Source organism: Salmo trutta, unplaced genomic scaffold (genome assembly GCF_901001165.1).
Source record: "Salmo trutta unplaced genomic scaffold, fSalTru1.1, whole genome shotgun sequence".
In the NCBI taxonomy this organism is placed as follows: domain Eukaryota; kingdom Metazoa; phylum Chordata; class Actinopteri; order Salmoniformes; family Salmonidae; genus Salmo; species Salmo trutta.
Genome location: NW_021822911.1, coordinates 15,627,345 through 15,640,042, shown reverse-complemented (window position 1 = coordinate 15,640,042; position 12,698 = coordinate 15,627,345). Strand labels below are relative to the sequence as shown.

The following is a 12,698-nucleotide window of genomic DNA, read 5'->3' as shown; positions in this document are numbered from 1 at the left end:
TAGCGAGCTGCTTTCTACAAATTGTCCTCTAACCAGTGATGTAGACATTATTCCCAGATTCCATGTGGTTTTTGAGCTGTTCGTTTTAACAGGACGTGCAACTTCATCTCCCTCCTGTCACACAAATGATTTTAGCATGATATCGATGAATAAGTGTTGTGTTCCTTTGTTTAGCGACCCCTACATTTAAATGCATCACTCCAAAATGTAGCTGACTGTCTTCTGCAGGTTGTCCTCTAACCAGTGAGGTGAAATATATCTCCCATTTCCATGTGTTTTTGTTTAGTTGTTAGTTTCAACATCACGTACAACCTGATTTCCCCCCTAATCGATATCAGTGATTTATTGCTACTTGTCAAAACAACAGCGTTTTTGGTTCTTCTGCAGTTTATAAGGAGCTTGTTTTAAAAAATACAAGTAATATTATTATTGTGGCAGATGTTTGTGTACATAGCACATGTTATGTTTAGGTTTTCAATTTATCACAAACTGTTTCTGCATATTGGTTATTGATTTGGACACGTTAAAACTTTGTTTTGACATTGGGGCTGTCCCACCTAGCAAAATGTCATTGAAAAGACGTCGAAAATAAGACTGTGCAATCAAATATTTCATATTTACAATTCATGTAACATTTAGTAATGATATATATTTATGCAACCAACTGACAATTTTTTTGGTACAATTATATTCACATTGTTGCCGCGTTTTTATGAATATCAGGGTTAATTCTCCGATGTGCCAACCCAAATGTACTAGAGCATGACATTGTGGACTGGGCCCTGATCCAACAACATGCCTATCTAGTGAACCCTGAGAAGAGAGAGAAGCTCTGCAGTGAGGTGGAAAGTTACTACGGATATTGCAGGAGTTTCCTCTTGAAATCAGACATGTCTGTGGTAAGGACAACTTGGTTGCTAATTGTCTCAAGGATGGGCAGTCAAAAAGATTTGTGTTTTGCGTTTAGCCAGTGCATTGCCATGGATCACAATTTATTTTGACTACATGTTTTTACCTATTGGAGATGAGTTTTGTTTGGGCTCGTTCCAAGGGGATGAGAGTTCTAGAAGCTAGTGAGTTTTAGGAAGATGAGAGTTCTAGAAGCTAGTGGGATTTAGGAAGACGAGAGTTCTAGAAGCTAGTGGGGGAAAAATATTAAAAAAATATTGTTTTTAATTGTTGACATCCAGTAGACACCATGTTTATATTGGTGAAGGTGAATTATTGTAGTTGATTATAATGTGAAATGGAAGTTGTTTTCTGTTGGTGGTGAGCAAACTTGTCCAACAAAAATATAGGATTTATTTGTTGTCTTAAGGGGGAAGGTGTTACAGGCTTTGGTTTTTCCATTTATGTTTTGAGGTTGGACTTTAGCACGTCTAGCTCGTTAGCGCGTCTAGCTCGTTAGCCCGTTTGGCTCGTTAGCCCGTCTGGCTCGTCAGCACGTCGAGCTCGTCAGCACGTCGAGCTCGTCAGCACGTCGAGCTCGTCAGCACGTCGAGCTCGTCAGCACGTCGAGCTCGTCAGCACGTAGGACGCACTGATTGGTGTCACCTCGTTAGTCAGTATGTGTTACACCTGTGCTGGCTTGTCCATCTCGTTAGTGGGAAGGTGTTTCACCTGAGCTGGTCCAGGTTCTATTTAAGAGTGTCTGGCCCAGTGCTCCAGTTGTCTTGATACATGTGGAGAGTCCACACCTTTAGTTGCTCCACCTTTTTGGTTTGCTTCCTGTCTTTCAGTTTGGTGTGGGTTTTTATTTTGTTTGTCTCTTCTTGGGCAGATTAAGTGGGTCTCATGGTGGGTGTCTTTTAGGTCCCAGTTGTTGTTACTAGTCAACTTCCAGTGGACACCCCCATAGTGTCTTTCAGAGACCCTCCTAAAAAACAAGTTATATTTTGGGTTGGATGTTGCATCCAATTAATATTTGAATCAATGGCATTTCCTTAGAATGTTCATTAGTCTTTACGTTGTTAATCTTCTGTTTGTTGTGTACTAAATATTTCTGTTTATTTTAATTTTTTTCCTGTGAAGCCATTGTGTTGCATCCATGTCTGAAATGTGCTGTATAAATAAAGCTTGATTTGATTTCAACAAATTAACCCAATGACTGACCAATCAACAGACTCCTGGTCCCTCTTAGTATGAAACCAGAATCAATCCCACTTTTCCAGCCTGCTGAAGGCGTGGTGGAGTGGTAAACACCACCCCCGGCTCTACCAGGGGCTTGAGGTGGTCTCCCACAGCTCTGATTATGTCATGTTCTGTGGCCTTGCTGTTCCATTTATTGACTATCCCTGCAACACAGAAACACATTTAGTCATATTATATAAAACACTCAAAGTAATGGATATGGAGCATCTATGGCCTCAGTTACACCTGGCACCTAAATGTGACTTCTGTCATCTGATCACTCCAAGGTGCATTAGGTTCAGATCTACCAGCATGGGCCTTTGACAGTCTGGACGCAGTAAGGCCATTGAATAAAATGTACCAAAGTAAAGAGATGGGGTGAATGAGTGGGGAAAAGTACATTTTACACATGACCTTCATAATAAATCAAATGTTATTTGTCACATACATGTGTTTAGCAGTTGTTATTGCGGGTGTAGTGAAATGCTTGTGTTCCTAGCTCCAACAGTGCAGTAATATCTAACTAAATGCTTGATTTCCTTGCTCCAACAGTGCAGTAATATCTAACAATTTCGCAACAAATACCTAATACACACAAATCTAAGTAATGGAATAAGAATATATAAATATATGGACGAGCAATGTCAGAGTGGCATAGACAGATACAGTAGATAGTATAGAATACAGTATATACATATGAGATGAGTAATGCATAGACTAAGATACAGTAGAATAGGATAGAATACAGTATATACATATGAGATGAGTAATACATAGACTAAGATACAGTAGAATAGGATAGAATACAGTATATACATATGAGATGAGTAATACATAGACAGATACAGTAGAATAGTATAGAATACAGTATATACATATGAGATGAGTAATACATAGACAGATACAGTAGAATAGAATACAGTATATACATATGAGATGAGTAATACATAGACAGATACAGTAGAATAGAATACAGTATATACATATGAGATGAGTAATACATAGACTAAGATACAGTAGAATAGGATAGAACCTAGTCTGTTCATTATATACATCTACATGATGTATTGTTACACCATGTAGGAGCAGTATAGACCTAGTCTGTTCATTATATACATCTACATGATGTATTGTTACACCATGTAGGAGCAGTATAGACCTAGTCTGTTCATTATATACATCTACATGATGTATTGTTACACCATGTAGGAGCAGTATAGACCTAGTCTGTTCATTATATACATCTACATGATGTATTGTAACACCATGTAGGAGCACTATAGACCTAGTATGTTCATTATATACATCTACATGATGTATTGTTACACCATGTAGGAGCAGTACAGACCTACAGTGCCTGGCTACTTATTTAGATGTTGTTTGACTGAATGAAACTGCCTTAAATGTGCTGTAGTAAACATGTTTTATTCGCACTAATCAATCACCACATTCCTGTCTTTGTATGTCTCAATAGTATTATTTAATTAAATCCATTTAAAATAATCTTTGTCTGAAAATAAAATGTGATCCTCAACTGCGTTTCCCTCCAGTCAGCAGACGGCGATGTGCGTCTTTCAGGCGATGCTGCAGCGTGACGTATAATCTAGTGGACGGTTCTTCATAAACAGCTCGTCAACCACCTCGGTAGCTTGCTAGCCAACATAGCCGAAACATTCAAGCTATTTATACGCTTTCGGTCTATATTAGCTACTGTGTTTTAGACACACGTCTGTCGTATCTACTTGTTAACCTATTTAATTTAATATTACGTTATTGTTTATTAGTCAGCTATAGTAGCTGGCTGGTTAAGTTAGCATTAGCCTAGTCGCTAATGATAGCTAGCTAGCTAACATCCCCGAACATGAGCTCCCTAAACTACTCCCCTCCTGTTAAAGAAGAGGAGGTCTGCTGGACGGAGAAAGAAGCTCTGGGGCTGAACATTGTCGTGAAAGAGGAGAAGGAAGAGGAGGATGTTACAGTAAAACAAGAAGTAGAGGGTGAGGCTGTTACAGTGAAAGATGAAGAGAAAGACGTTTCAGTTAAACAAGAGGAAGAAGAGGAGGATGTAGTGTTTGGAGTGAAGAAGGAAGGAGAGATTACTGTCACATTGGAAGATGAAGAGGAGGAGACAGGAGATCTGAGTAACACCAGTAAGTACCGCCTTCAATTAGTTTCTAACTTTGGATATTCGGAGTTGGCTCGTCAATACCTCTTCAACGGAGGGTCCTGGGATGATGACTGATATGTCTAGAATCAGACGACGTAGAGAACAAGCTACCCCTTGTTTTCTCCGTTCCGTTTCCAAAAAGTGACTTAACATATATATTTGAGGAGGGTCTATCTGCTGACCGCAGACTGGGGGGCCACGGCATGTAGTGATTTTAATGTAGTGATGTTTTACTACACACCGTGCCCCCCAATAGAGCCATGTGAGAGTTGGGTTGGCTACACCAAAGATTATGGATATACTGACAAGATGTCTCTCCGTCCTGACAAGGGGAGTCGTTGTCCACAAAGCGGCACTGTGGGTTGTCTATCTCCTGCCTATCCTGTCTTTGGATTGGTGGATACATTTTATTATTGTAATCTATTATTTATATTCTATGAGGGTTGTTGACGTCAACCTCCTGTATTCAATGGAGAGAGATGCTAAGCTACTAGCATGAATATGCATAGCGATCTGGAGACAACTCCTATAGTGTTTTATCAAAGTTGTCGGTATGTCACGTGTCCACATAACAACTTAATCATTACGAAACTTCTGTTGGATCAAGTAAACCTCACGTAGCAAATAAGCCATTCATTTTGTTGTTGACCAAATTCAACACTTTCCACATTGGGTTGATAATTGTTTCCACTTGTATACAACCTACTGTAACCTACTGGCATGACCTAGAGAGTTACAACCTACTGTAGCCTACTGGCATGACCTAGAGAGATACAACCTACTGTAACCTACTGGCATGTCCTAGAGAGGTACAATCTACTGTAACCTACTGGCATGACCTAGAGAGATACAACCTACTGTAGCCTACTGGCATGACCTAGAGAGATACAACCTACTGTAACCTACTGGCATGTCCTAGAGAGTTACAACCTACTGTAACCTTCTGGCATGACCTAGATACAACCTACTGTAACCTACTGGCATGACCTAGAGAGAAACAACATACTGTAACCTACTGGCATGACCTAGAGAGATACAACCTACTGTAACCTACTGGCATGACCTAGAGAGATACAACCTACTGTAACCTACTGGCATGACCTAGAGAGATACAGCCTACTGTAACCTACTGGCATGACCTAGAGAGTTACAACCTGCTGTAGCTTACTGGCATGACCTAGAGAGTTACAACCTGCTGTAACCTACTGGCATGACCTAGAAAGTTACAACCTGCTGTAACCTACTGGCATGACCTAGAGAGTTACAACCTACTGTAACCTGCTGGCATGACCTAGAGAGATACAACCTACTGTAACCTACTGGCATGACCTAGAGTTACAACCTACTGGCATGACCTAGAGAGTTACAACCTACTGTAACCTACTGGCATGACCTAGAGAGATACAACCTACTGTAACCTACTGGCATGACCTAGAGAGTTACAACCTACTGTAACCTACTGGCATGACCTAGAGAGATACAGCCTACTGTAACCTACTGGCATGACCTAGAGAGATACAACCTACTGTAGTCTACTGGCATGACCTAGAGAGATACAACCTACTGTAACCTACTGGCATGACCTAGAGAGATACAACCTACTGTAACCTACTGGCATGACTAGAGAGTTACAACCTACTGTAGTCTACTGGCATGACTTAGAGAGTTACAACCTACTGGCATGACCTAGAGAGATACAACCTACTGTAACCTACTGGCATGACCTAGAGAGATACAACCTACTGTAACCTACTGGCATGACCTAGAGAGATACAACCTACTGTAGTCTACTGGCATGACCTATAGAGATACAACCTACTGTAACCTACTGGCATGACCTAAAGAGTTACAACCTACTGTAGCCTACTGGCATGACCTAGAGAGATACAACCTACTGTAACCTACTGGCATGACCTAGAGAGATACAACCTACTGTAGTCTACTGGCATGACCTAGAGAGATACAACCTACTGTAACCTACTGGCATGACCTAGAGAGGTACAATCTACTGTAACCTACTGGCATGACCTAGAGAGTTACAACCTACTGTAGCCTACTGGCATGACCTAGAGAGATACAACCTACTGGCATGACCTAGAGAGTTACAACCTACTGGCATGACCTAGAGAGTTACAACCTACTGGCATGACCTAGAGAGTTACAACCTACTGGCATGACCTAGAGAGTTACAACCTACTGGCATGACCTAGAGAGTTACAACCTACTGTAACCTACTGGCATGACCTAGAGAGATACAACCTACTGTAACCTACTGGCATGACCTAGAGAGATACAACCTACTGTAACCTACTGGCATGACCTAGAGAGATACAACCTACTGGCATGACCTAGAGAGTTACAACCTACTGTAACCTACTGGCATGACCTAGAGACACAACCTACTGTAGCCTACTGGCATGACCTAGAGAGTTACAACCTACTGTAGCCTACTGGCATGACCTAGAGAGATACAACCTACTGTAACCTACTGGCATGACCTAGAGAGATACAACCTACTGTAACCTATTGTAATGACCTAGAGAGTTACAGCCTACTGTAGCCTACTGGCATGACCTAGAGAGATACAACCTACTGTAACCTACTGGCATGACCTAGAGTTACAACCTACTGTAACCTACTGACATGACCTAGAGAGATACAACCTACTGTAACCTACTGGCATGTCCTAGAGAGTTACAACCTACTGTAACCTACTGGCATGACCTAGAGAGTTACAACCTACTGTTACCTACTGGCATGACCTAGAGAGATACAACCTACTGTATTCTTTCTACCAATTGATTGGTTGAAATTTTATGACGTGTATTTGTTCATATAGACACACCCCGTGTGTTTAATAAAATCAACTGTATGTGCAGAACTTGAACTGAACTGATACTTCAAGCGTTTGATTAAATAATTAACACACACAAATGACTTGAGGAAGCCAGAGATCAATATAACCAGAAGAAAATAACCAATTCCCCACCTGCTGCTGGCCTTCGTTAATTCTGACGTTATGCTCCTGAAGTTTCCGGTAAAATAGGAAAACATTTCAGCAAACTTTTTCCATTTCCGTTTGAAGTGCCAATTTATCTTACCATTTCTACCGATCTGCGTGCCAGTTACGAACGAGGTACAACACCTGTTTGGCTCCGCCACTTCCTGGGTCGGTGAAGTGAGGTATTAAATTTAAGGATTAAATCATTTAAGGAATATATCCGAGTCTCACGCTCATCACCTGTGGAATGCGGGGCTTCCAGCGAGGTGTGGATTTAATAGTATGTTGTACCTTGTTTACCTCCTTCAGAGAACAGTAGTTATAGTCATAACGTGTGGATTTAATAGTATGTTGTACCTAGTTTCCCTCCTTCAGGGAACAGTAGTTATAGTCATAACGTTAAGCTTGTCATATGATGAACTTTAACTTAAATACCGGATCTTGCTGTCGGACAGTTTTTTTGTATTCAGATCTCTGAAATGCTCTCTAACTACGTAACATTTATTGTCTCCTTATGTTATGCTTGGAAAACAGTTTTCATGGGCACAGAAATCCTAAATCATTTCAGTTTACTAAATCCAATGGTTCTATCCGAGTGTCACCTTAACTTTATTGACAACTCCCAAATGGATACTGTCATTAATGCGGTTCTTAAATAATTACACATAATACTTAATACTGTAGCTGTTTAGTTACAGTCACATGTTCAACTATCATCAGCTGATCCAGGAAATCATTTTCTGCATGCCAGTCAAATGTAGTTCTTCATTCATTACACCGGTAAAGACAGTTATGCCGTGCTCCAAGTTGGATCCAACATCCCAAACAAATCAATATTTATAATGTGTTATTGTCTACTTGATTTACAGTAGGGTTTCGTTAGTCCGTTTGGAAACGGAGATACTTAGCTCATAATGTGTAGAGAACTGTTCCTTGGTGGATAGGCTATTGTACAACACACAGAGCTATTTTCCTTTATTCGGGACATTTAGAATGACAACACATTACAGAGTAGCCTAGTGGGATTATTCACAAAATTATCTGGTGATCAGGTTATGAATTGTCATGACAAAGACATTTTAGTCTCCTTGTTTCACCTAAAATATTAAATGATTTATAGTCCTAGGTCTATGTTGTTGTTAGGTGAAGTTATGGGTCCTACAGTAGGTCTATGCTGTTGTTAGGTGAAGTTATGGGTCCTACAGTAGGTCTGTTGTTGTTAGGTGAAGTTATGGGTCCTACAGTAGGTCTATGTTGTTGTTGGGTCCTACAGTAGGTCTATGTTGTTGTTAGGTGAAGTTATGGGTCCTACAGTAGGTCTATGTTGTTATTAGGTGAAGTTATGGGTCCTACAGTAGGTCTGTGTTATTGTTAGGTGAAGTTATGGGTCCTACAGTAGGTCTATGTTGTTGTTAGGTGAAGTTATGGGTCCTACAGTAGGTCTATGTTATTGTTAGGTGAAGTTATGGGTCCTACAGTAGGTCTATGTTGTTGTTAGGTGAAGTTATGGGTCCTACAGTAGGTCTATGTTATTGTTAGGTGAAGTTATGGGCCCTACAGTAGGTCTATGTTGTTAGGTGAAGTTATGGGTCCTACAGTAGGTCTATGTTATTGTTAGGTGAAGTTATGGGTCCTACAGTAGGTCTATGTTGTTGTTAGGTGAAGTTATGGGTTCTACAGAAGGTCTATGTTGTTGTTAGGTGAGGTTATGGGTCCTACAGTAGGTCTATGTTATTGTTAGGTGAAGTTATGCGTCCTACAGTAGGTCTATGTTGTTGTTAGGTGAAGTTATGGGTCCTACAGTAGGTCTATGTTGTTGTTAGGTGAAGTTATGGGTCGTACAGTAGGTCTATGTTGTTGTTAGGTGAAGTTATGGGTCCTACAGTAGGTCTATGTTGTTGTTAGGTGAAGTTATGGGTTCTACAGAAGGTCTATGTTGTTAGGTGAAGTTATGGGTCCTACAGTAGGTCTATGTTGTTGTTAGGTGAAGTTATGGGTCCTACAGTAGGTCTATGTTGTTGTTAGGTGAAGTTATGGGTTCTACAGAAGGTCTATGTTGTTAGGTGAAGTTATGGGTCCTACAGTAGGTCTATGTTGTTATTAGGTGAAGTTATGGGTCCTACAGTAGGTCTATGTTGTTATTAGGTGAAGTTATGGGTCCTACAGTAGGTCTATGTTGTTGTTAGGTGAAGTTATGGGTCCTACAGTAGGTCTATGTTGTTGTTAGGTGAAGGTATGTGTCCTACAGTAGGTCTATGTTATTGTTAGGTGAGATTATAGACCACATACACTTAGTGGACAAAACCTCATTGTCAGGCTGATGGAAAACTAGCCAATGATCATTTTACTGGTTGAAGTCATTTTTAATGTGGGAAGAGTTTTACTACATCTAGCTATCTAACTATGAGAACTCCCCTGAGTTTTCCCCCACGGTGGTGAATTAGTGAATAGACACCGAGCTTAATGTGAGTTTCCTTGAGTAGCACTCCTGATCTAGTGCTGTAATATTCAGAATACATTGTGAAAACTAATCTTTGCTCACCATTTTTTAAATATATATATTTTTTTTTCACCCCTTTTTTCTCCCCAATTGGTACTTAGTCTTGTCTCATCGCTGCAACTCCCATACGGACTCTGGAGAGGCGAAGGTTGAGAGCCATGCGTCCTCCGAAACACAACCCAACCTAGCCGCGATGCTTCTTGACACAATGCCTATCCAACCCGGAAGCCAGCAGCACCAATGTGTCGGAGGAAACACCGTACACCTGGCGACTTGGTCAGTGTGCACTGCGCCCGGCCCGCCACATGAGTCGCTAGTGCGCGTTGAGACAAGGATATCCCTGCCGGCCAAACCCTCCCCTAACACGGACGACGGTGGGCCAATTGTGCGTCGCCCCATGGGCCTCCCGGTCGCGGCCGGCTGCAACAGAGCTTGGACTCGAACCCAGATCTCTAATGGCACAGCTTAGGCCACTTGCTCACCATTTTTGCTCCAGGCAGATATACTACATCCATAACTAGCGGTTTCTGCATTAGCAGGGAGGTGTTTCTGCAATCAAATTGTGTGCGCATCGCCCTTGTCGGAATTTTAGCAAACACAGAAAGGTGCCTATATTTGAGAACAAAAGTCGCCTGGCACACTGCTTAGGAGTTCAACGCCTTTTACTTATTTCTAGTTACTACTAATGTGACAACAAGACTAAATATGACTATTGTTGCTCACTTGACTGTCTTAAGACAATTGTCAAGTAATTTTAACATTCATTACAGACGTCAATTGTTGTAGAGTATCATGGCTACGCTGTTGGCATCACCTTTTTCAGTGGATTTCTGCTGTTGTGAGCCTTTAACTATCTGTCTGACTTGTTCACACAGGAGAGAGACGTGACTATCATGGATCCTCTGGGGAGCCTCAACATCATGATGCTAACGAGTCAGAGAAGAGTCTGTCCAGATTCTATCACCTCAAGAAACACCAGCAGAGACCCACAGGGAAGAAATCTATCTGCTGCTCTGACTGTGGAAAACATTGCAAATCTTCATCAGAACTTAAAATACACCAGCGAACACACACAGGAGAGAAATCTCACCACTGTTTTGATTGTGGGAAGAGTTACTTAAGATTAAAAGCACTAAAAGTACACCTGAGAATTCACACTGGAGAGAAACCTTATAGCTGTGATCAATGTGGGAGGAGTTTTACTACATATTTCTCTCTGACTCTACACCAGAGAATACACACAGGAGAGAAACCATACAGCTGTACTCAATGTGGGAAGAGTTTTACTCAGTCAAGCAACCTGTTATCACACCAGAGGATACACACAGGAGAGAAATCTTTTAGTTGTAATCAATGTATGAAAAGTTTTATTTCATCTAGTTACCTGACTGTACACCAGAGAACACACACAGGAGAGAAACCTTATAGCTGTGATCAATGTGGGAAGACTTATATTTCATCTTGCCATCTGACTAGACACCAGCGAGTACACACAGGAGAGAAACCTTATAGCTGTAATCAATGTGGGAAGAGTTTTACTCGGCCAGACAGCCTGATATCACACCAGAGAACACACACAAGAGAGAAACCTTATAGCTGTGATCAATGTGGGAAGACTTATATTTCATCTTGCCATCTGACTAGACACCAGCGAGTACACACAGGAGAGAAATCTTATAGCTGTGATCAATGTGGGAAGAGTTTTGCTGCATCTGGCTCTCTGACTCTACACCAGAGAACACACACAGGAGAGAAACCTTATAGTTGTGGTCAATGTGGGAAGAGTTTTACTACATCTGGCTCTCTGACTCGACACCAGAGAAGACACACAGGAGAGAAACCTTATAGCTGTGGTCAATGTGGGAAGAGTTTTACTACATCTGGCTATCTTACTCTACACCAAAGAACACACACAGGAGAGAAACCTTATAGTTGTGGTCAATGTGGGAAGAGTTTTACTACATCTGGCTCTCTGACTCGACACCAGAGAAGACACACAGGAGAGAAACCTTATAGCTGTGGTCAATGTGTGAAGAGTTTTACTACATCTGGCTGTCTCTCCAGATCAAAACACCTCAAGAAACACCTGCAGAGATCCACAGGGAAGAGAACTCACTGCTCCTCTGACTGTGGGAAGAGATTCACCTCTTCATCAGGCATTAAAATTCATCAGAGAATCCACACAGGAGAGAAATCTTTTAGCTGTGGTCAATGTGAGAAGAGTTTTACTAGGTCAACCAGCCTCATATCACACCAGAGAATCCACACAGGAGAGAAACCTTTTAGCTGTACTCAATGTGGGAAGAGTTTTACTTCATCTAGCCATCTGACTCTACACCAGAGAATACACACAGGAGAGAAACCTTATAGCTGTGATCAATGTGGGAAGAATTTTGCTGCATCTGGCTCTCTGACTCGACACCAGAGAAGACACACAGGAGAGAAACCTTATAGCTGTGGTCAATGTGGGAAGAGTTTTACTACATCTGGCTGTCTGACTCGACACCAGAGAACACACACAGGAGAGAAATCTTATAGCTGTGATCAGTGTGACAAGAGATTCTCCGGTAAAAGACATCTGATCAAACATCAGAAAATACATGAATGAGTTGTTTCATGATATCAATGATATAATGTCACAATGTAGAATGTTTTTAACATTGTAGAAGGAGTATTTTAATGATGTCACAATGTAGAAACCTAAACGTTTGTCCCCTGTTCTATTGATTTCAACATGATATGGATATTATCCTCAGGGGGAAAATCCAGGTTCTGAAATGGAAGAGTACTATTTATGTGATTTAACAAAAAGAGTTGTGTTACACTTACCACGTTGGTTACGTACTTGAATCAAAATGTATCTGGCTGTTTTCTACAAATTGTCCTCTAACCAGTGATGT

The 12,698-nt window shown here is 41.1% G+C and overlaps 1 protein-coding gene across 1 annotated transcript; it reads left to right on the top strand.

Moving 5' to 3' along the window:
* Positions 1-10,792: 10,792 nt before the first annotated feature.
* Positions 10,793-12,325, top strand: LOC115186560 (zinc finger protein 420-like; the record flags this gene model as incomplete). Its single annotated transcript, XM_029746156.1, has 2 exons — positions 10,793-11,852; positions 11,955-12,325. Coding segments are annotated over 2 exons (1,431 nt in total), but the record flags the coding sequence as incomplete, so codon positions are not given.
* Between the last annotated feature and the right edge of the window lie 373 nt (positions 12,326-12,698).